The sequence below is a fragment of the Amblyomma mixtum genome, chromosome 4, assembly GCF_055824585.1.
Source record: "Amblyomma mixtum isolate Tamu chromosome 4, ASM5582458v1, whole genome shotgun sequence".
Lineage (NCBI taxonomy): Eukaryota > Metazoa > Arthropoda > Arachnida > Ixodida > Ixodidae > Amblyomma > Amblyomma mixtum.
Genome location: NC_143015.1, coordinates 84,938,964 through 84,959,817, shown reverse-complemented (window position 1 = coordinate 84,959,817; position 20,854 = coordinate 84,938,964). Strand labels below are relative to the sequence as shown.

The 20,854-nt window shown below is 45.1% G+C and overlaps 1 protein-coding gene and 1 pseudogene across 4 annotated transcripts in view; both read left to right on the top strand.

Moving 5' to 3' along the window:
* Positions 1-12,923, top strand: part of LOC149347269 (uncharacterized) — a 36,622-nt pseudogene extending 23,699 nt beyond the window's left edge.
* The window catches only part of LOC149347268 (transmembrane channel-like protein 6), a 93,874-nt gene that overhangs the window by 30,998 nt on the left and 42,022 nt on the right, over positions 1-20,854 (top strand). For 2 of the 4 annotated variants that reach the window (XM_089586963.1, XM_089586966.1), the window contains one exon: positions 18,878-18,949. In XM_089586963.1, the coding sequence (XP_089443089.1) occupies positions 18,878-18,949 (72 nt within the window). Of the gene's footprint in view, positions 1-3,462; positions 3,691-8,848; positions 9,014-18,877; positions 18,950-20,854 lie in introns of those variants that run through there. The other 2 variants (XM_089586964.1, XM_089586965.1) reach the window with 2 other exon arrangements.

Below are 20,854 nucleotides of genomic sequence, written 5' to 3'. Positions count from 1 at the left end.
TTACAGACCAAAGTTAGAAAATTACTCACTATTAAACCACTTCCAAAAAAACATGCACCCTGCTTTTCACGAAGGCAGGAGGAGAGCCAGAGCAAAGGCCCTTGAAGCCAAGCTCGAAGGCTCGGAATACACAACCTATGTAGACGCGGCGGAATACGAAGGAGGCGACTCCTTTGTGGTCGTGGCCGTGAACGACTCGGGTGAAACATTAACGGCCGGTTCGGTCAAAACAAAAAACTCAGGGACAGCGGAGGAGGCGGCTATCGCCATGGCAATGGCCAGCACCAAAGCAGTCACCATAATTAGCGACTCCAAGGTGGCTATCAACAATTTTGCGCGGGGTATGATCTCCCAGGAGGCAGAACGAATCCTAAGAGATAAAGACTGGGACCAAAGAGAGGTGGAACTAATATGGGTGCCGACACACTCGGGGAACAGGGGAAACGAGTTGGCTCACAGTATAGCTCGAGGTTATGTCAGCCGAGCAGTGAGCCGGGTTGAGTCCCCAAATTTCACAAGAGATGCATTCATATCATTTCACGAATACACCAATCAGTTTAAACTGGAAAGGAGGATCTATCCGCCACCAGACAAGAGAGAGAGAGAGAGGGAAAGGCAGGGATGTTAACCAGAAAGGATTCCGGTTGGCTACCCTGCACAGGGGAAGGGAATGAGGGGAATTAAAGAGGAAAGAGAGAAGTAACGGGAAATAATCACAGTCTGTCAATTAAGGCTGTCGCTCTCAAAAAGCGAAAGAGTGCCTTGTAAGCCTTGATGGCAGTTGACTGTTGTGGCCACGGACCGAGGATCTTGGCCTCTGTGGACCAGACAAAAAGCTCTACAAAAGCCAGGAGGTAACGTGGCGTCGGCTCCAGACGCGAGCCTTCTTTAGCCCGTCGAGACTAGCACACATGTATCCAACACAATACAACGCTACTCGCAAACAATGCGGCGAGATAGCCGGATATGACCAAATTTTATGGAGCTGCAAAAAGGCGCCGCCACCGGCGGACCTACTACCAGTCCCTTCTCTAGAGCGGTCCCTTCTCTAGTATAATGCCCACTAGGGCTCAGTGCTGACAATAAACGTTTTCCAATCCAATCCAATCCTCTGTCATCTCGGTGGACACCCGAACCGACCGCTGGTGGTGGTGAAAACTTTTTAATAAACAACAGGAGAGTTTGCAGACCAAAAATGGCCCTTTACATAGGTGGAGTCCTTAGTCCGGGACCCCGCTGGACGAGGCCGCTACTCGCGCCCGTTGGACTAGAGCCCTTTGAGACTCCAGCCCCGAGCAGTTGAGCAGGGCTGCCTCCCATGCCTCTCGGGAAGGGGAAGGATTGGGGGGAAGGGAAGGATTCTTTTGACAGGCCCAAACCATGTGGAAGGTATCGGAAACTTCCCCACAGTGAGGGCAGCGCCCATCAATTTTGGGGTCGAAATGTTTCACTATTGCAGGACACAACAGTGTGTTGGTCTGCAAGCGCCTCAGAGTTCGCTCATCAGCTTTGCTCAGGCCCTTAGCAGGGACCGGGAAAAGCCGATGGCGTTCGCAATAGCCGTCCAGAATTTCTCTGAACCGCAGAAGCGGTTGCACAATCTCCGAGCCGGAAGATCCTGGATGAGGTGCCCGGTAGGTAAGCGCTCGGGCAGCCGCGTCCGCTAAGCGCGCCGCGCGCGGCAGGAGCGGGAGTTAGGCCGCGCTTGGTAGCTGCGGCCTCGCTACGCGACGGTACTGGAGCCCCGCTCTTGCAGCTGTGACGTCAGACCGCTAAGCGCGCCGCGCGTGGCAGGAGCAGGAGTTAGGCCGCGCTTGGTAGCTGTAGCCTCGCTACGCGACGGCGCGAGTTGGGCCCCTGGTTTTTGCGGCAGATGGCATGACATCACAGCAGGGGGTCATGCTAAAGGTCATTGGTAGCTACCAGCCTCGCTACGCCACGGGCTGAAAGTGCAACTAGTATTGCTTTCACAATAATATATGTTCAAAACGTGCAGATGTGTTGTTCCGTACCCCATGCCACAGTATCAAAGATTTGTCCCATTTGACTTCGTTGGCAGTCTGCTTACAAAATCGAGTAACACGCTTTATGATCTCCGAAACACCCTCTTCATCATGACGAAGCGGTCATTTCGTCTGCCTACAATATCTTTACTTGACTTTCCATAAGCCTAAGGCATCTGATCATTTCATCCTGAATGAGTTTTAAACAAAATTGCTTCATATAGATCAACGTTAATGGAACTAGTTCCATTAACGTTGATATAGATGGCAAACAATGATGTAGAAAGAGGATATCCTTGCCTGACAGACGACCTTATCTAAATGTTTTCCGTGGGCTGTTTATTTACGATCATGCTAGTAGACCAATTTGCATAGGCCATTTGAAAATAACTAATAAAAGCTTTCTAAAGAAACATTTTTGTTAATTGCCAGCCTTGTTTTGGGCGATGCCGCAGTTTGTAGTGGCTACCAATCCTTACACTCTGACGGCAGATGTGAAAATGTGTTTATGCAGCATCTTTTCTGTCAAAATTTGGTGCAGAAAAAAAAACACCCTGTACACCTGCTACCTTGACCATTCCCGACGCGTAGGTATGTGTCATGTTACTGAGGTCAACAACAACTTCATTGGTCTCGCATGGGAACAAAAGGAGAAGGATGGGTGGGGAGGGGGGGTGGGGGAGGGACAAGGCCCCGCCAGCCTCGGAGCCGAAACGCCATCTTTTTTCATTCAGCTGGTTGTCGTCCGCCTTTTTCCTATGTATGTATACTATACCTATCTGGCTATCTGGCCAGGCGGGATTCAATCATACCTCGACTTCACTTCAGTTATCTCTTGCCGTACAATTTCATTCCCTGGTCAAATGTTTAGAGGAATCCCCCAAACTTTTCCTTGTAGCCGTACGGCTGCGCTCGGGTGGACATCAATGAGTAATTACTCCCTTATTACAATTTCATTCCCTAGCTTTGATTTTTATAGTATACTGAAGATTTCCTCAAGCTGTAAAAGTGATGAGTTGTGTATACAGAAACCATATGTTTGGGGAATTACACGCAGCGTGACATTATTGGCTCTCGAACGAGAGGTCCGTTGCTGCTTCCAGGTGCTGATAGGTATCGTGGTTGATATCAGGGCGGGATATATCCGCTTTTACCTCGCAGTAAAAGCCTACATGACATATTCCTCGGGGGAAAAAAATAACGCTGCTGGGAAAAATCAGCCACCCTGATTCGTATCCAGCGAAGCTTCCAAACACTTCGAACGCATTCTGAGTTGCCAAATATAGTCACTTCACCCGAATAACAAATTACATAAAGCAATATTTGAATCTATTTTGGAAACTTTCGAATATTTTCGCAGCCGTAACATAATTTGATTTTGAATTTCCCGCATTGGTGAACAAAAACCAAAGCAAGAAATCTTGACGTCTGCCCGTGAAAATAAAGGTAGAGGAATTCTCACGGCTCCCGTTAAAATAACGTCGGCAAACCCGTTTGGTCTGCTCAGTTTCGTGTGTTGAATCGTGCCCCGTGTTGTTATGACAAGTCTTCCTGGGTTTCGACTCCTGATTGTCCTTGCACTGCGATAAACTCTTCAGCGCAGAATGACGTTGCTTAGCGCAAGCGTCGCGCGTCAACGGTGACTGCTCCGCTACCTGTCGCGGGCTCCGCGTCGGTGCAACAGCAGGTCAGTGGCACTCACGCTGTTTCTTTTCTTTGCTAAGCTCAGCTGAAAATAAATCACTGTCGACGCAGCGAACTGATGGCCTTAGATTGCAGCGTGCTCCAGATTCCTGCGTCGCCGTCTCGTTAGTTATGTGAGGATTCCGTCGGATGTGCTCTTGGGAATGAAACGGCGATGCATCATCCCTTGACGTCAAAACAGCGTTGTGCCGTAGCGTTGCGCACTGTGGTTGTACTCTATAGTTGTACTGGAAGGATCGAGGACGTCAAGGTTCTGTGCTTTGGGAGTTTAATGATGCAGTTTCCGCGCTGTTGCATTGTGTTCTGTTGATGATCTCAGTCTAGAACGAAAGTGTGATGGATTGGCGTCTCGAACCTGCGGTGGGCCCGGCACATTCAATTTTTTTTTTTTTTTTCGGTGTGTGGAGATCTCGGAATAGACTGGACGAGACATGAGCACAGCTGTCGGGTTCCGCCTCTCCGGTGGACGTCGAACGTGCTACGACTTGCTTGGTTATCTCCGCCTCACTTGAAGAAAAGGGAAGCTGCACGCGACAAATGCATCGCGCTGATATCGTGACCTAATGCGAGAACCTTCACCCAAGTATTGCCTCGTAAGGGCGCAAACGCTGTGCCGAAGTCTTTTTAGCCTCGCTATTGTGTTCCTCTTTCGGTCAAGTTTGTGTCATATATATCTATTTCTGGGAATCATCTGGTCTGAAAGGTTTCTTAGTTTGTTAAGAACAAAGGCACTTAGGTTACTCTGTAAATGCAGCGCAATAATGCCTCATTGGTCGCCTAATTACGCGAGTACATGTGTTGTGTGGAAGTTCAAAGCCTAGGTATCGGTGACCGTTTACACTGCAAAAAGAAATGAAAAGAATGAGAGCCTACCATTTTTATCACAGTGTTTTCGTTATCCTCTTCCCAGCTACACTAGCAAGTGGACGCTGACTTCGGTCGTTATAGCTGATTGAATGCTTGAAAACTTCTGTCTTTCTGTCTAGTTAGGTTCAAGCAAAAGATGAGGATGTCATCTTTTTACAAATCAGTTTAGACTCATTGCACTTGCTAATTATCCTCTTTATCAATGACATCATCAAGTTGGCACTCATTTTGCAACGTATCTTGCTTTCACAATAACACTTTGTCTGAAAACAAAAATGAAAGCGGTAATAGTATGCACCTGTAGCTGCTATCAACTCACAGGCAACCGAAGTCTCAATTTTAACACTTCGAAACCTCTAGAGATGTGATGGGACAAAGGCAGGTAACCACTTGGTGTAAATCGAAGTACTTAAAAAGGTAAAAAAGGAAGTGGGTATAGTTTGAAGGATGACTCCAAGGCTTTTTCGAACATTTTGTGTTTTTTTGGGTTTTTTTGTTGTTTTTTTGTGGTCTCATTATATTCCTTACAGTCCCCTCTGTGTGCTACAACAAATCGTTCTACAAAACTTCAAGTGGAACTGTTTTAAAACAGTGAAAACAGCAAATCGAAACAGACGGCAACGATTCTTCACGTGACAATGCTTTACAGGATATAGTGATGCGGTCACAAACATTGCAAAAAAAAACCTTGTCCACGCTTTTAATGGCTGAAGTAGCGACTGAAAATGGCGAGTCCTTTCACAAAATGTCTGAGACAACCTAGTACAAGCCTCAAAATTTTGTCACTGAATTGGGGAGCGAGTATTGATTTGTGGGGGATGTTTGTGGTGTCAAAAATGCGGTGTTACTCACAGAAATTATCTGAACTGAGGCCATGGAAGCATTGAACTCTAAAATCGATTTGCATGGGAACAAGATGTCACATGGTTGCCAAACTTGGTGGAAGTAATCAGGAATGAGAGAAAAGCTACAGTAGAAGTTTAATTAAAATATGGTAACCTCGAAAAAAACCCTGCAGTGGCCTTTTAAAGATTTTAGTCTGTGCAGAACATTTGGGTTATCCACTCTTATCGCTCGCAGACTTGAACTTAGTTTATCGACCATTCTTATTTTCTTATTGCTTGCAAAGGTTGCAAAAATCTGAATAAAACTCTACCACCACACGTTAATTGTTGGAATGGGGAGTAACAATTCAGCTGCGTAACACAAGGCCCTAACTCTGATGCCTCCTCAGTTGGTGCACGTTGGTTGAAAGTAAATTAAAAACTTTCTCTCTGTAAGCTTTACTGATTAATGCCGATGGAGAGCATACCCATCAGATCCATTCTATTCCTATCCTAACAGAGTCATGTGGATGCAAGGAACAGTATTGATAACGTTCCGTGACATTCTTTTTATGGGATCAATGCTCCTGTACTCTGCAAGTCAATTCAGATAAGGATCATTAAGGATAAGCATAAGTATCAGATAAGGATCGTGACCTTTTCTTCTTTTCAACGAAATTTTTATGTGATGGGCACTTGTATTGACACAAATGAATGAGCCTTAGTTTTGCAACAAACGCTGCAGTTTTGTGCAAAAAAAATTGTGTATCACATGAAATTAGGGGTGTGCGAATATCAAATTTTTCGAATACGAATCGAATACGAATACTTGGTTCCGAATATCGAATCGAATATCGAATAATCAAGGTCAGATGCATTTAACCACTACAAAACATTATTTGAGCACACAAGAACATCACAGTTCAACTATCAGTGATGAAATGAACACAAAAGATGTGTGTGGCTGCACAAAAAGTATCAAAGTCTCGAACATTATTTATAGAAGAGTGGAAATATCAGAGAAGATAGCTAGTACACAGCATTGATTAAGGCTAGCTTGCCATCAGCACAAAAGCGCGTTGCTGGGATGAACATAAAAGGTTGTCGTGAAGGAAAACCGGCTGCTCCACACGGTCAGGCAGAAGTAGCTAGTTCCCTTCTAGCTGAAGCGACTTCTCCAGCCACAAAAATGCCCTCTCACTTGGCACTGAACTGGCTCCTATGGCGAGGTATTTCGTGCAGAGCTCTGACTATACCAGCTTCCCACGCATAGCCACAAAGAAGCTCACCAGCGTAGTCAGCTACTGCATGGCCCAACGTTACGCATTGCTCTGGGCGCCGCTATATTGTTATGTCTCTTTTGATAGGACTTGCGGACCGAAATGAACGCCGGTGCTCGCAATAGAATATTCGGCTGGGTACGAATATTCGCGTCGGATCGAATATTTGAAACAACACGAATACTTAGATTTCGAATCGAATACGAATACTAAATTTCGAATATTCGCACATCCCTACATGAAATGGAAAACGTTGTCTTTGCTATTTCGCAAGTTGCAAGTTTCGAAAGCCCTGCTGCATACGCAATAAAATTTTGTTCCACATCAGTATATTCTCAGTAAATCTGTGCAACCTGTACTGCTTGAAACACTGGAAAATACATTTTTTGTTGTTGCAATCTTTTGGGGAAAAAATTGTAGCTTTGCTCCAGGAGCTACGCGCTGCAAAAGAAGCCAATTTTCAGCCCAACCTTCTCTCACTATGCATTGATTGTTGTTGTCCTGAAGATAATGGCGCGTACCCACTGCGGGCGGTTGGCCAAGACATTGGCGGTGACTGGCAGATGCTCAAAATGTTAAAAAATGAAATAAAAAAATTATAACGGTAATAATGATAGTAATAATAATAAGGAAACAAATAAAAGGAATTGAGGCTTAATAATTGAAATGCACTAAACAAATACTGTGATATCGGTGACTGAAAGTGGAAATGGGGCTAAACGTGCCATGTTTTGGAAAGCTTTGGTTGCAGGAAAATAATGATCATGAGAAAGAGCTTAGTACAGCAGCTGTTTAGTGCCTGTAAGGAAAGTTTGCATGGCAGAGAGCACATTCCAGTTGTTGTGCCCAAGAGAGGAAGCACGAAGAGACAGAACAACCCCAGCTGACAGACGTAGACCTTGCTGTCGTAACGGATGTTCTAGCAGGCGGCTCCGTAAAGAGGAGCCGATCTCACCACTGAATCTCTCTCTCAGTATTTCCTAGTTCTTTTTCCTCATTTCTCTGACAAAATTCGTAGCTTTAGATGAGTAAGTTTATTTTTAGTAGCATCTAAAAATCTGCCTAAATTCAAAAATGTAAAAAAATTGACAACTTTGATCCGAATTTTATTTTAAATAAACTATCCTCTTCGATTTTTATTAAGATTTTCCTGAACAATCCTCAGTACTTCATAACTATAAGGCACCAAAAAGAGTTTCTTTACATTGTTTTAAATCATTGTAATAAATACAAAACAAAGTTCACATTTCTTTATTGTTTAGAAATGCGTAGTATTGCTTAGTATTGTTTAGCGTTACCTCTTAGAAAATAACCATCAGAATTTAGTTGGATTTAGCACTTACTGAATGTTTGGTTGGTTTGGTTTATGGGGTTTAATGTCCCAAAGCGACTAAGGCTATGAGAGACGCCGCAGTGGAGGGCTCCGGAAATTTCGACCACCTGGGGTTCTTTAACGTGCACTGACATCGCACAGTACACGGGCCTCTAGAATTTCCCCTGCAAAGAAATTCTAGCCGCCGCGGCCGGGATCGAACCCGCGTCTTTTGGGTCAGCAGCCGAGCACCATAGCCACTGAGCCAACTTACTTACTGAATGTGATTTCATCTTACACGGTACAGTGAGTTCATAAGTGTTATTCCTAAGTTTCTTTCTTTTTTTTTTTTGCTATAATTTGAGATTTAAAGCTCGTACTTGCTTCACATACTGTTCTAACTCGGCGACTTATTTGGCTCACAGCCTATTTGAGCACGTGTTTTTAGAGCTGATGTGTGCTTATTGGTGGTCTAGATAAGAAGTCAATATGCTCGCGTTTACTTTGAGCGTCCCTAGAACGAGCTGCTGCTGCCCCGGGGTAAAAGTCACGCTGGCAAATGCTCCGTGCGGAATGCCTGGCACGATCCCAAATAAATTTAAATAATATCACAGATGCCGCTGCCACACGGACGCTTTTAACTCCACTCCCATCGTCGCATAGCAAGGTGCTTCCTTCCTGAATGCCTGGCAGTTCTGTCTGAGCTATGACCTTTGGCCCAGCCAGCCCATCGTAGCTGCAAGCGGATGTTGTTTGGTCTCGTGTTTTGCGCTCGGTAGATGGCGAGCTCGCTTCATGTTATTTCACATTCTCTGTGTGTTAGAGAGCTCCCTCGACAAAGATGCTTGGCATCTCAACTCATACGTCCGGCCGAAACGATCGTAGTCTCGAAGGTGTGCAGCCTGTGAACCAGAAAGGCAAATGTATCTCTTCACAACTTCCATCTTTCTTTTTGGATGAGTACCCCTGGGCTCTGCATTCGTCTCCTGCTCCTTTTCTGCCCCGCGTGAGTCTTCATAAGAGGTGAGGTTTTGCATAAATGGAAGAATGTACAAGGCAAACAACCCGCCGCGGTGGCTCAGTGGTAAGGCGCTCGTCTACCGAGCTGGAGTACCCGGGGTTGAACTCGATCGCGGCTGCCGCATTTCGATGGAGGCGGAACGCAAAAAGGTGCCGTCTGCTGTGCAATGTCAGTGCACGTTAAAGATCCCCAGGTGGTCGAAATTATTCAGAGACCTCCACTACCGCACCTTTTTCTCTCTTACTTCTTTCACTCCCACCTTCCTCCCTTCCCTTACGGCGCGGTTCAGGTGTCCACCGAGATATGTTAGACAGATACTGGCCCTTTCCTTTCCGAAAAAAACAAAAAAAAAACAATTTACAAAGCAAAGGACTTGTGCTGACTGCTGAAAAAAAGCATAAGAAGAGAATTGAAAGGGGACATGATTTTTGAAATGTTAAGGAACTCGACGTCGCCAGTCTCAGGAAGTCCTGCTTCCCTAGGAAACTCTCGAAGTGTGTGAAACTGATTTAATCTGTCAGAATTATTACTGTGGCCTCAGCGCTTCAGGGAAGAGATAGGTAATATGCAAGACGAGTCAGTCGCTGCATTTGAAGACTTCTGCTCTGAGCAAGAAATTGTGGAGAACTTAACCTCCTAACAGGCGCGTTTTTTTTTTTTTTTCGGAAATGGTACCAAAATGGCCATTTAGTACCTGTGCTGCCATCTGTCGGCAAACAAAAAAAAATGCTTTGGACGAGCCTGATTTGCCTTAAAGGGGTCATGACATCATTTTTCAGACTCAAGCCGTTTATTTTATGTGTTCGCTGTCCATCTCGGAACAACTGGACAAATTATGAGGTCGTTTGGTGCATTGAGTAATTGGCAATAGAATTTTTAAAAGTTGTCCTGAACCGTGTGGAAGTCGGGCAACACTATAATGCTCGCGGTTCATGACGACATAACCTGACAGTCGCATGCTCTCGACTGAACAATATAACTGCGGGTATTGAGCGTAGGGGAGTGAGTTGTTCTTTGTACAGGCTTGTGGTGTGGTAGAGCGAAGGGGGAAAATTGGAGGGAGACAGAGGCAATGAAGACCTGTGTCCTCCCTTCGGCGACTTCACCACAATGTGCCATAGACTGACTCGAGCAGGCGGGCGCACTCAGTTTTGTAGCAGACGACGCTGCCAGTCTATGACGTCACTCAGGCTGCTTCAAAATGGCCGTCGCTGCCAGGGGGAGGGGCTTAGAGCCTTTAACTTCAAATCAGAATTTCTAGCTCAAGTGCATGTTTAGGGCATTCTTTTGAAACCCAGCACTGGCGGACAACGGACGAGAATGAAGGCACACAGAAGACACAATGCATTCCTGTGTGTCTTCATTCTCGTACGTTGTCCGCCAGCACTGCGTTTCAAAAGAATGCTCTACCAACCCGCCTAGCATCATACCTTGCTCATGTTTAGAGCCGTAATTCTTTTATAAATACACATAGTAACAGCGCGGCTAGTAGCTTCAATGTAAAAGAACAATTTGCTGGCTGACCATGTCATGACCCCTTTAAGCTGGACACAGAATGCCAGAAAACGCACAAGCTGGACTCGTCATGAGCCAAAAATGACAGTCGGCTTATGGTAAGCCTGGCTCGTCCAATTCCGCTAGGGGGTTTAACGCTAACATCGGCCTCGCGTCTGAAATCTCTCCCCTGAAGGCGCCGAGTGTACTGAAGAAACTCCTCAGGCTTTCCTAGGCAAAGCAAAAGCAGGAGGAGGTGACAAGATCGGTGCTCAGGAATCAGGTCAGGTATATGTGCAGCGTATAATATCCCCGACACTTCGCATGTGTCAGAAGAAAAGTATGCAGAATGCAGCAGCCAGGAAGAAAAACTATGCGCAGCCTACACTAGTTGTAGGGCATTTCAAGAATGTTGTCAGCTACTGATGTTGCTGCCATGCCCCTTAACTGTGAAAGATATGCAAGTCATCATTCCTGAGGCAGCGGGGCATGTAATTCAAAAATGCAAAAAAGCTGGTGTGTGAAGAAGGCCTGTGGGCTGCGCTGGAAAGATTCAACACTGTTTTAGAATACTACATCATAGATGAACTCAGCCACCGTGGTGGCTCAGTGGTTATGGCGCTCGGCTGCTGACTCGAAAGTGCGGGTTCAGTCCCGGCCCCAGTGGTGATATTTCGATGGAGATGAAATGCTAGAGGCCCATGTACTGTGGAAATTAGTCAGTGCACATTAAGAACCCCAGGTGGTCAAAATTATCCAGAGCCCTGCACTACGGCGTTCCTAATAGCCTGAGTCGCTTTGGGGCGTTAAACCCCAATAAACCAAAACCAAACGGATGAACTCAATTGCTCCAGACAAAAAAAAATTTGATGGTGGTCATTTGGACTGATGCAGAGGAAGTGCGGTACCATTTTTGTATCCCTCACCAATCTATTCAAATTCTATTCCAGTTCTGATTCTATTCTCATTCTATATCTGTTCGTAATTGCGTCTTTTATTCATTTTTGCTGAGTCATGAGAAGTGAGGCTTCCACGTAGTGATGGAAGCCTTACACAGGCTTCACATCTGTGTGAAACCTCCATCTCCCAACTGTGGCAGTGGTGTTTAGGGAAATCCCCCTAACACCACCACATTGCCCGGTTGGCTGGGCACAGTGTTCCTCCCTATGGCATTCCTAATGCTGTAGCATTAAAAGGATGCTGTGAGAATCGAGAAAGAGGGAGGAAAGGAATGGATTGTGAAACGCTTCATGACACGGTCCTTGCCGGAAGCTTACCGTCTTCTGTACAAGCTAGCTCACTCTGCCTCCAGAGATGGCCTCACAAAGTTCATCTCCTTGCATTCCAAGTGGACAAATTGGTTGCCAAGTTGGCAAGTGGGTGCCCGTGTATGCTGTGTAAAGTCATGGCACTCCAGAATGCGTCCAGTTGATCCCTTTCCCCCAAAGATGTGCAGAGCCTCTGCGTGCGCCAATAAGCTGCCTCTTGTCTCCCCAGAAATTTTGAGTTCCACCCAAAAATTGGAGTTTTCACTTCCGAAAAATTCGAGAGCAGTGAGGACGAGGTGCGGATTGCTACATGGGAATCCAGCGAGCTAGTTCAAGAAACTCTGTCTGCTTCATTATTTATGATAGGATTTCCAAGAAGGGCCATGAAATGGATTCCCCGCAGCTATATTACATCTGAACAAGCAAGAGCTGTGCGTGACGAAAAATGAAACTGCGAGAAAGGTGTAATGATTTTACATTTTAGATTTCACCTAGAACTGAACTGAGCAGTTGTACATGCTTCTAGGTACAGTACAAGTGCGCTATTAGCAAGAAAAAGCAGCTTACTAGTTTTACTTGCGTTGTCACATCGAAGAAATTGACGCAGAGCTGCTCCACTGTTTCGGACGACATTTCTCACGATTCTGTCTCATCACATGTCCAAACACAGGCATGCTTGGCTCTGTTGAAAACCAAGGTGCAGCTTGAGGATGGAAAAAATGCTTGTGACAGCGTTGTTAAGCTAGTGAAACATCAACCAACACATCATAACTTACGAAGACCTGTAAGTGAGGTCTTATAGAGAGCCAGAATTCAAGCAACGCCTAAGAACGTCAACATTTTGGAGCTTCCGCAGAACAAACTTGCAGACTTACGTGAAAATAAGACGCAAGAGTGGAAAACAAAGTGCCCGGCGACCAGACGCTCCACATGTGGAAGTGTGTTCAGTCAAGGCAAAGTGTCACTTGTTACGTGACCTCCACCATTAATTCATGGTGGAAGAGACTGTCGTCTAGTTTGCGGCTGTGCTGGACAGTATACTGCTCAGATATTGACATCAAAATTCAGGGGGGCACTTTGTTGGCCTAAAGTGCGGTAAGGCGCAAGCCTTAAACGCTCGGTGTTGCTGCTTGTGTTACTGATTTGTGGTTCAGATGTTAAGCTTCACCTGGAACGCGACAGCGTTATGCAATGCTGCCATGGAGTCCACAGAGCGCCATCACCCGTTCAGCTCTAAGCCTTGCTCATCGGTAAATTGGTTTTTGAGGAAAGGAAATGTATCTGTCTCGCATATCTCGGTGGACACCTGAACCTTGGAGGAAGATGGAAGTGAACGAAGACACCCTATTCACTAGACGCGCCTTTGTTCATTCCAAACCATGGAGCTGGCATGGCGGAGTGGTAGCATGCTCGTTTCGCACTCCGGAGACCGGGGTTCGATTCCCGAACTCGACCAATTTCCTACTCGGTTTTATTTATTTATCTGGCCTCACTATAAAGGTTAATTAGGATAATTGGTTAATTAAGCAATTAACTAAAATCAGTCCCACTTGGAGCATCACTATACGATCCATTTAATTGGTTTCATGGTTACTAGCCAAAGTACAATTGGCCCCGTCTGAAATTCGCGCATTGAGACGTCACGACCATTTCGACCAATTGAAAAGCGTGACTTTTCTGTCGACAACTCCTGCTTACAACGATGAGGCATTAAAGGCTTCCGCCTTAATAGCTGTCCTTTGATCCTTGTTGAGATTTTACTTAATTCCAGTCTGCGCGTGGAGTAGCGTCGCATTTATAAATTACCTCGTGACTTCAACTCTTCCTCATTAAAAACTTAGAAGATTATGTGTTTCCCTCAGATGACTAGACAGCTTCCCTGCTGACAGTGTCCTGTAGAACGATAGAACCTCGAAGTATATGCTATATTTACTTGCATAATTTGTGCACTTTATTTTTGTGAAATTCAGGTTTCAAAAGGGTGGTGCACAAATTAGGCGGAAATTTCGCGAACATGTCCTAAAAAACTCTACAGAGGTCATAACGCGCAATGTATGCGGTATATTGTCGCGTATAAATCGACCCCGTAGCTCACCCCCCTCGCTGGGCGAAAAAAAAAAATTGAGTCCAAATGTAAGTCAGTGCATCCCCCCCCTCCGGCCAGCTCCATACCCATGTTATGTAGTTCCCCGCATGATGGCATGATGGCACTTGCACACCTCAGTGCAATAAACACGGAACAATAAATACAATGGCAAACCCAGCAGTCAGAGATAAGTGGAGATACAAGGTGATAAGATAGCGCCTCCTCTTATGCGGCCCGGCTGAGAGCAGCAAACAGAGTTGCCAACGGTTCGGTAGTTTCGGATTCTGGCGCGGTAGATTCGGTAAAGCTCTATTACGGCACCCCCCACCCCACCTATCCTCTTCCCAGTGTGGCCGCTACGATCAAAATGCAGCGCAAAGATGAGGAGTGGTCATAAAAAATTTATTTCAATAATTGCAAAACATGCAAAATATTATTGAGCAGTAGTTTTTACTTTCATGTGTAGCATCGGCAGAGGAAGGCAGTCCCTGCACCGCTGAGGCATCAATGTAACAGTGCCCTTCCAGAGGAATTTCCGTTCTCTCTAAACCACGGAAAATACGCGACACAGCTGTCTTTTGTTAACTGCAATAAAGGACCTGAAAAAATTGCCTCAAAGTGACGTGGCAAGTAAGCAGTTCTTAAAACACATGACGGGTGCTAAGCTGCCGTATCATCAAAAAAAGGCCATAACACTGCACTATAAACAATGATGGGACAGATCCGACAGAGTAAAAGTGGGGAGCAGACTTTGCACCTCCCTACCTCCCTTAGATGAGGGAGACTTAAAGGTGCACTGAAGAGGAATCTGAACTCGTCTTTTTGCCGCGGGAACTCGGTCTACACGTTCCTAGCATTCTTAGAAACTGCGACTTATTGCCCTGTGTAGCCGATTTCCCTAATTAAATCGAATTAACACCCGGCTCCCGCCTTTTTTTTTTTAATTCTCCCTCGTACAGTGGGCGGAGTCGACCAACGCGAGGAGTGCCTTTCAGCCAGCTCCGTGGAGGCTTTGCTTTCGCTTTATTTTGCTTTTTAGGTTTCCGCGAATAAATAGTTTCATTTGCAGATAATATAACCGCAAAATAAGCCTGCAGAAATAAAAATATGAGTGGACTATTTCTTTCTACGGACTACTACGTATTATTCCGCCGATCGCAGAGCGGCAAGCCGCCACGGGACTGGGTGAAAGGCACTCCCCGCGTTGATCGACTCCGCCCACCGTACGAGGGAGAATTTTAAAAAAAAGGCGGGAGCCGGGCGTTAATTCGATTTAATTAGGGAAATCGGCCACACAGGGCAATAAGTCGCAGTTTCTAAGAATGCTCGGAACGTGTAGATCGAGTTCCTGTGGCAAAAAGACGAGTTCAGATTCCTCTTCAGTGCACCTTTAAAGGGCCCGTCCGCTGTGCACACGCATATGTGCTCCGGAGGTTACTGGGAAGTTTGTTTCGCAGCTGTTTGTACAGGAAGCGACCACCTGCACGAGCAAGCTGGATAAACAACACGAAATTGACTTTTCCTTACCAGAACCAATTTACAAATGATTACCAACTTTTTTTTATATACTATTCGCTCACCTTTTGCAGCCACGCCATTCTTCCCAAGCCTGCCCTGTGCGCACCCACGCAGGGCAGGCTTGCATGCTGCACGTGCATACCGGTATGCTTGTGCAGCATGGAGCACAAAATTTGCGAGTGAAAGTTTTTTTTTTTTTCAGAAATTCGGGTAAAAATTGGGGGTCGCAAATTATGAGTAAATATATCGATGCACAGTCGTAAACGTCACCTTCCAAAAACACGCTGATATCCATTTTTGTAGCAACCAAGAAATGATATAATGTTTGTCAAGAATCGATTGTATACCAATGCCTCTTACAGTGAAAAAGGATGCACGATTTTTTTCCAAGGAAACTACAGCGTTTCTTGCAGAACTAAGGTCCATTCCTGTGTGTCGTTACATTTGCCCATCACATATAAAAGTTTTAACTGAAAACAAAAAGTGGTCATGGGACCTCATTTTCCGTCATTATCTGAGCACACCATTTTGGCCAACGTGATCTATTCTTTCCTTGGTAGTATAATAACAATAAAAATGTAAAGAGTATCTAGACTTGGCCATCAAAAGTTACAGGATTGCACCTAAGTCTGCTTAAGAGCGGAAATGCGAAGGCCTTTTCTCTCTTTTTCCATCCCTTTCACAGTTTTTATATTTTTTATTTTAATATTTTTTATTTTTTTATTTATTCCACAATCTTTTTCACTATCATCATCATCACTATCACTATTTCTTTACTGTATGTTTACTATCAGTACTATCATTACATACCGTATTTTTCGGTGTATAAGACACACCCTTGTATAAGACGCACCTGCCATATATGCAGGCTGTCATTGCAAAAGTTGGTATATAAGACGCACCCGTGTAAAGACGCACGCCAATTTAGCCAGTTAGGCTAGTGAAGCTTAATTAAACATGCTTGCACAACCATCGTGAAATGCACCGTACCTGTGAGAAGTTCGTAAGAAACGCTAAGTGATCAAAAAGGCAACACTCATGCCATACCCACCTACGTTTTAGCAAACAAGAAAAAAAACGAAAGTACTCTCCTTATGTCCGTAAGAACTTTTTATTTTAATTTAAAACCTTTGAAGTCTTCATCTTCGGATGCGCTATCAAAAAGTTCGGCCATTTGTGGAGGCAGCGCGGCTGAAACATTCTCTTCGCACTACGGACGTACTACGTACACGGAGCAAACAAAGTTGCAAAGGGTGACTAAAAAAAAAACGCCAGCTTGTCTTGGCTTGACAATGGCGAGAAGCGTGATTTTTGCCGTCTTTTGGCATTTCACATTACTTTTGCTTGTGGCGTCCGAAACTGCCGCGTGTTTATGATCCCGGAAGTCGTTATCCCCGTCGTTTCATAATAAAGTTCACCTAAAAAAGATGCACACAGCAGTCCCCGTATTGAAGTATTAACCGTGTTAAAACTGCGTTATCGGTAGCGATACTTTTTCGGTGAACAAAGCTTGAACATGAACCTGAGAAATGAAAAATTTGCGTATAAGACGCACCCTTGTATAGGACGCACCACCAAGATTTTTGAAAAAAAAAAAAAAAGCCGCGTCTTATACACCGGAAAATATGGTATATGTTGCTTAGTCAACTTTTACATTTTATTTTAATTACCGTACAGCTTATGATTCACAGTTCGTGTGGACACTTTTGCAGACAGCCTCTGTCTGCAACTTCCGTCCACCCACTCATGAGCCAAGAAAGGCTTTCACCTTAATAAAGGTGCTTGTGTGTTAACGACAATAATAATTGGTTATTAGGGAGGGAAAGCCAGAGCAGCAGTTCAAGAGTGGACACCCGAAGAGCACCACAAGGGATGGGGCGAAGGAGGGAGGGAAGAAATTCGCTGCTATGGAGGAGTTCGGAAACTACCTGGGCTTTTTCAGCGTGGCCTGACATCACACAGCTCATGAGCATCTTTTGTACTGAGCCTTCCTCACAAGCCACTGCGATCGTGATTCAGTCCCATGGTCTAATGCTCAACAGCCAAAACACCGTAACCAATGAGAGAAATGTGGTGTATGCCTTACTGTATCCTCTTTTTTTAACTAAAGTCTTGTAAAATAGATCACCCAGAGTAGCTCAGTGGTTAGAGCAATTGACTACTGACCCACAGGACCCGGGTTCAGTCCCAGCTGCGGCGGCCATGTTTCAGTGGAAGTGAAACACAAAAGGCACCCGTGTGCTGTGCAATGTTAGCGCATACTAAAGAACCCTACGTGGTCTAAATTAATCTGGAGCTGTCCTTATGGCATCCCTCATAGCCCATGTGTTGCTTCAAAATGTTAAACCCCACAGTCTTTTTCTGTAATTCTTTGAGAACAGTTTGGCACCTAATATAACAGTAGGAACTAAAAATTTTTATGTGTCTTCACCAAGGTACACAGCATCTTATATGCGCAGTGGTTGTTGCAAGGGCGCATTTTTCCAAAAGTGCACAGATGGCTGCTGATGAAGAAATGGCAATAAATCTAGCCAGCTGGAGAATCGGACCAGTTGGTTCTGGCTTTTGTATTGACCACAACACTAAGAAAATGGCAGAGAGACAAAAAAAGGACACAGGGGAAGCACTGATGAACAACTGGCTTTTGAAATGTGGAGACAATAAATAAATGCAATACACTACAATACAATCCAAAAGAAGCAACCGTAGCCGCCGCAGTGGATCAGTTGTTATGGCACTCGGCTGCTGACCCGAAAGACGCAGGTTTGATCCCATCGATGATGGTTGAATTTTGGTGGAGGAAAAACTCCCGTGTACTGTGCGATGTCAGTGCACGTTAAAGAACCCCAGGTGGTCGAGATCTCCGGAGCTGTTCACTACCGCGTCCCTCATAGCCTGAGTCACTTTGGGGCGTTAGACCCCCATAAACCAAATCAAAAGCAACCTGTGTAACACCGGAAAAGCCAAAAAAAACATATAATGATGCATTGAACTTCCTGCAAAACACAGTCCATTAGAATTTTTTTAGATTGCGTGGTCTGTAGCAACAGAATAGAAGGGGCAGGGCCGATTTTGTTGAGGTTTTTCTTTGTGTGGAAAAGCGTGAGCATGCACTCACGCTTGCCTTTTGGCCTTTGTAGTGGAAGGTAACCGGCGTGATCAGAGGGCTTTGTGTGTGGGCACACAGACTCTGCTTGCCATTGAAGTTATCATAAAGCAAATCTCTGGTTGCAGCAGAAAGTGTTATCAGGGCTCCCTGATAGCAAAGGGAAGTGCTGGAGGAAGTTGTTCAGGATGGAAAGCGTTTCATTTTGCCTCATTTCTGCATGCTATTGAGAGTGCCACAAGACTAAATGGCCTGTTAAAAGGCCTTCACATTGACCTTCAGCTCTTCCTGTTTTCCATAACTTGTACGCATTGCTGTGAGTCTGTCAGCTCCTAAACTGAACTGCTGCTAACTAAGGCTGTTGGTGTCCGCCATTTGTTTGTTGCTAATGCAGCCATGGCAGGACGAAGTTCGAGGCAGAATGGAGACCCCCTGCACCCACCGGATGACATCCCGCTGCACGCAAGTAAGTACATGGATGGCGTGTCTATTCACAGGCACGCCACCCGGGTTACTCGGCATGTACAAATGTGAATTTGTTTGAAGGATCTCTTTAGCATGCTTAAAACAGGCTAAACATGCAGAAGGAAGGCAGATGCTAGTGTGTTTGTTAATAAATTTCGGTGTCTTTGTCCTGGTTTAAGTGCACTAAAAAGGTTGTTTTCAAATGCTTGGGAACAAATAGCCTACCTACAAGCTCTGAACACTTCTTTGTCTACGGACACAATCATATGCATGGCTTAGAAAGCACAAGAGGGCAAAATGACATACGACACAAGCGAAAACTTACATCTTGTGTTTCTCGTGTTTTCTAAGTGGCGCATGTTTGCGAAGATGATCAACCAACTGGCTTCTGTGTTGACGTTGTTGTCTATGGTGCTGGAGCAGTGCTTTGCGAAGCAAAGGAAGTGAAAATATGGAGGAGGTACTAGGCTAAACAGGCATCGCTTACGTGAAAGAACGTCTGTGCTCTGCAAGACTTTTGTTTGAGCAGCTAATTGGTTGGTGCAGAGACGTAGTAAAGGGATACAGAAGCGTAAGAAAACAAAGACGAGAACATGTAGCAGCACCCGTCTTGTCTGTTGCGTGTTCTCGTCCTTGTTTTCTCGCGCCATTGTATTCCTTCAGTTATATCACATATATCATATATAGCTGTATTCCTCCAGCTATATCAGCTATATATATATAGATTTCACTTCTTTTGTTAAGCATCAGTGCACAGTTAACAAGCCTTCTCCTGTCCATACATAGAATGTCAGACAAGTTTGGTAAATTTTTTGTCAGATCTCTCGCAGTTGGAGGAGAAAGCTGATTTACCCTGACTGGCTTCACACACTATTATTGCAGGCCGGCTTTGTGCCAAGCTTTATCGATTCCTTGTGCATACTGTCCACGTTCAGCAGACATTTGAAAGTGGCGTTTCAGCCAGTGCGGAAGTGCCCGTGCATCCAAGCCACCGGCTAGCCCAAACCTTCACACTGCTTACAGCCTGTGCAGAAATTTAATCGAAAGAAGGGAAAAGAAATTTAGTGGTAAATTTGTTTCTCATTCATTATGTTGCCCAAGCTTGACACCACATGCTTGCGGGTGCTACTACATGATTCATGAACAGAAAGCAGTACCTCGTTTGACTGGGGCCTCTCAAGAGTTTGTAAAGAAGCGAGCAACTGTGTCACAGATGATAGAGGCAGTATGGAAGCATTCTGAAATGTTTGGAAAGCATGAAGGGCTCGAGCAGATTATAGCATGAGCAGTAAAAAAATTACCGACGATTACGTTACTTCCTAATGCGAAATTTGAGCGCAGCAAATAAGCTGTTCCACCTTTTCGATAGATTGAGGCAAAGAAATCGAGCAACACATGTATGCGCTATCACAGAATTTTTTTGTTATTTTTCACACGTATTCCTTTAACAAAGACTCCACTAACAGTTCTTGACAGTCATGAAGGAAGCTTTGTGGTCGGAGAAATAGAGTGATATATGTTCGAATTGGTACACCAATGCTTGATTCTCAAAGACGAGATCTATACAAGTGCCTCGCGAGGTTGTCACAGCCGTGGGACGCGTTACGAGCGAGAGGAACGGGATGTTCTCCCGCATAAGTGTTAGGAAATTGCTGTTTGTCTTTATGTCAACATTAAAGTCCCCCACTACTAACATCGGTGTGGATCGATGGACGGTTAATGCGAGTTGCAGGAAGTGCACGACTTCTTTCGTGAGTGCGGTAGGGGCGAAGTAGGCAGCTACTACCAGCAAGCCGTTGGGCAACTTTGCGGCGCACAGTTCGCCAACTTCATGTGACGTGCCAAACATTTCGACTGGTATTGCAGAGAGACCTGTGCGCAAGTAGATAGCGACTCCCGCCGCTCT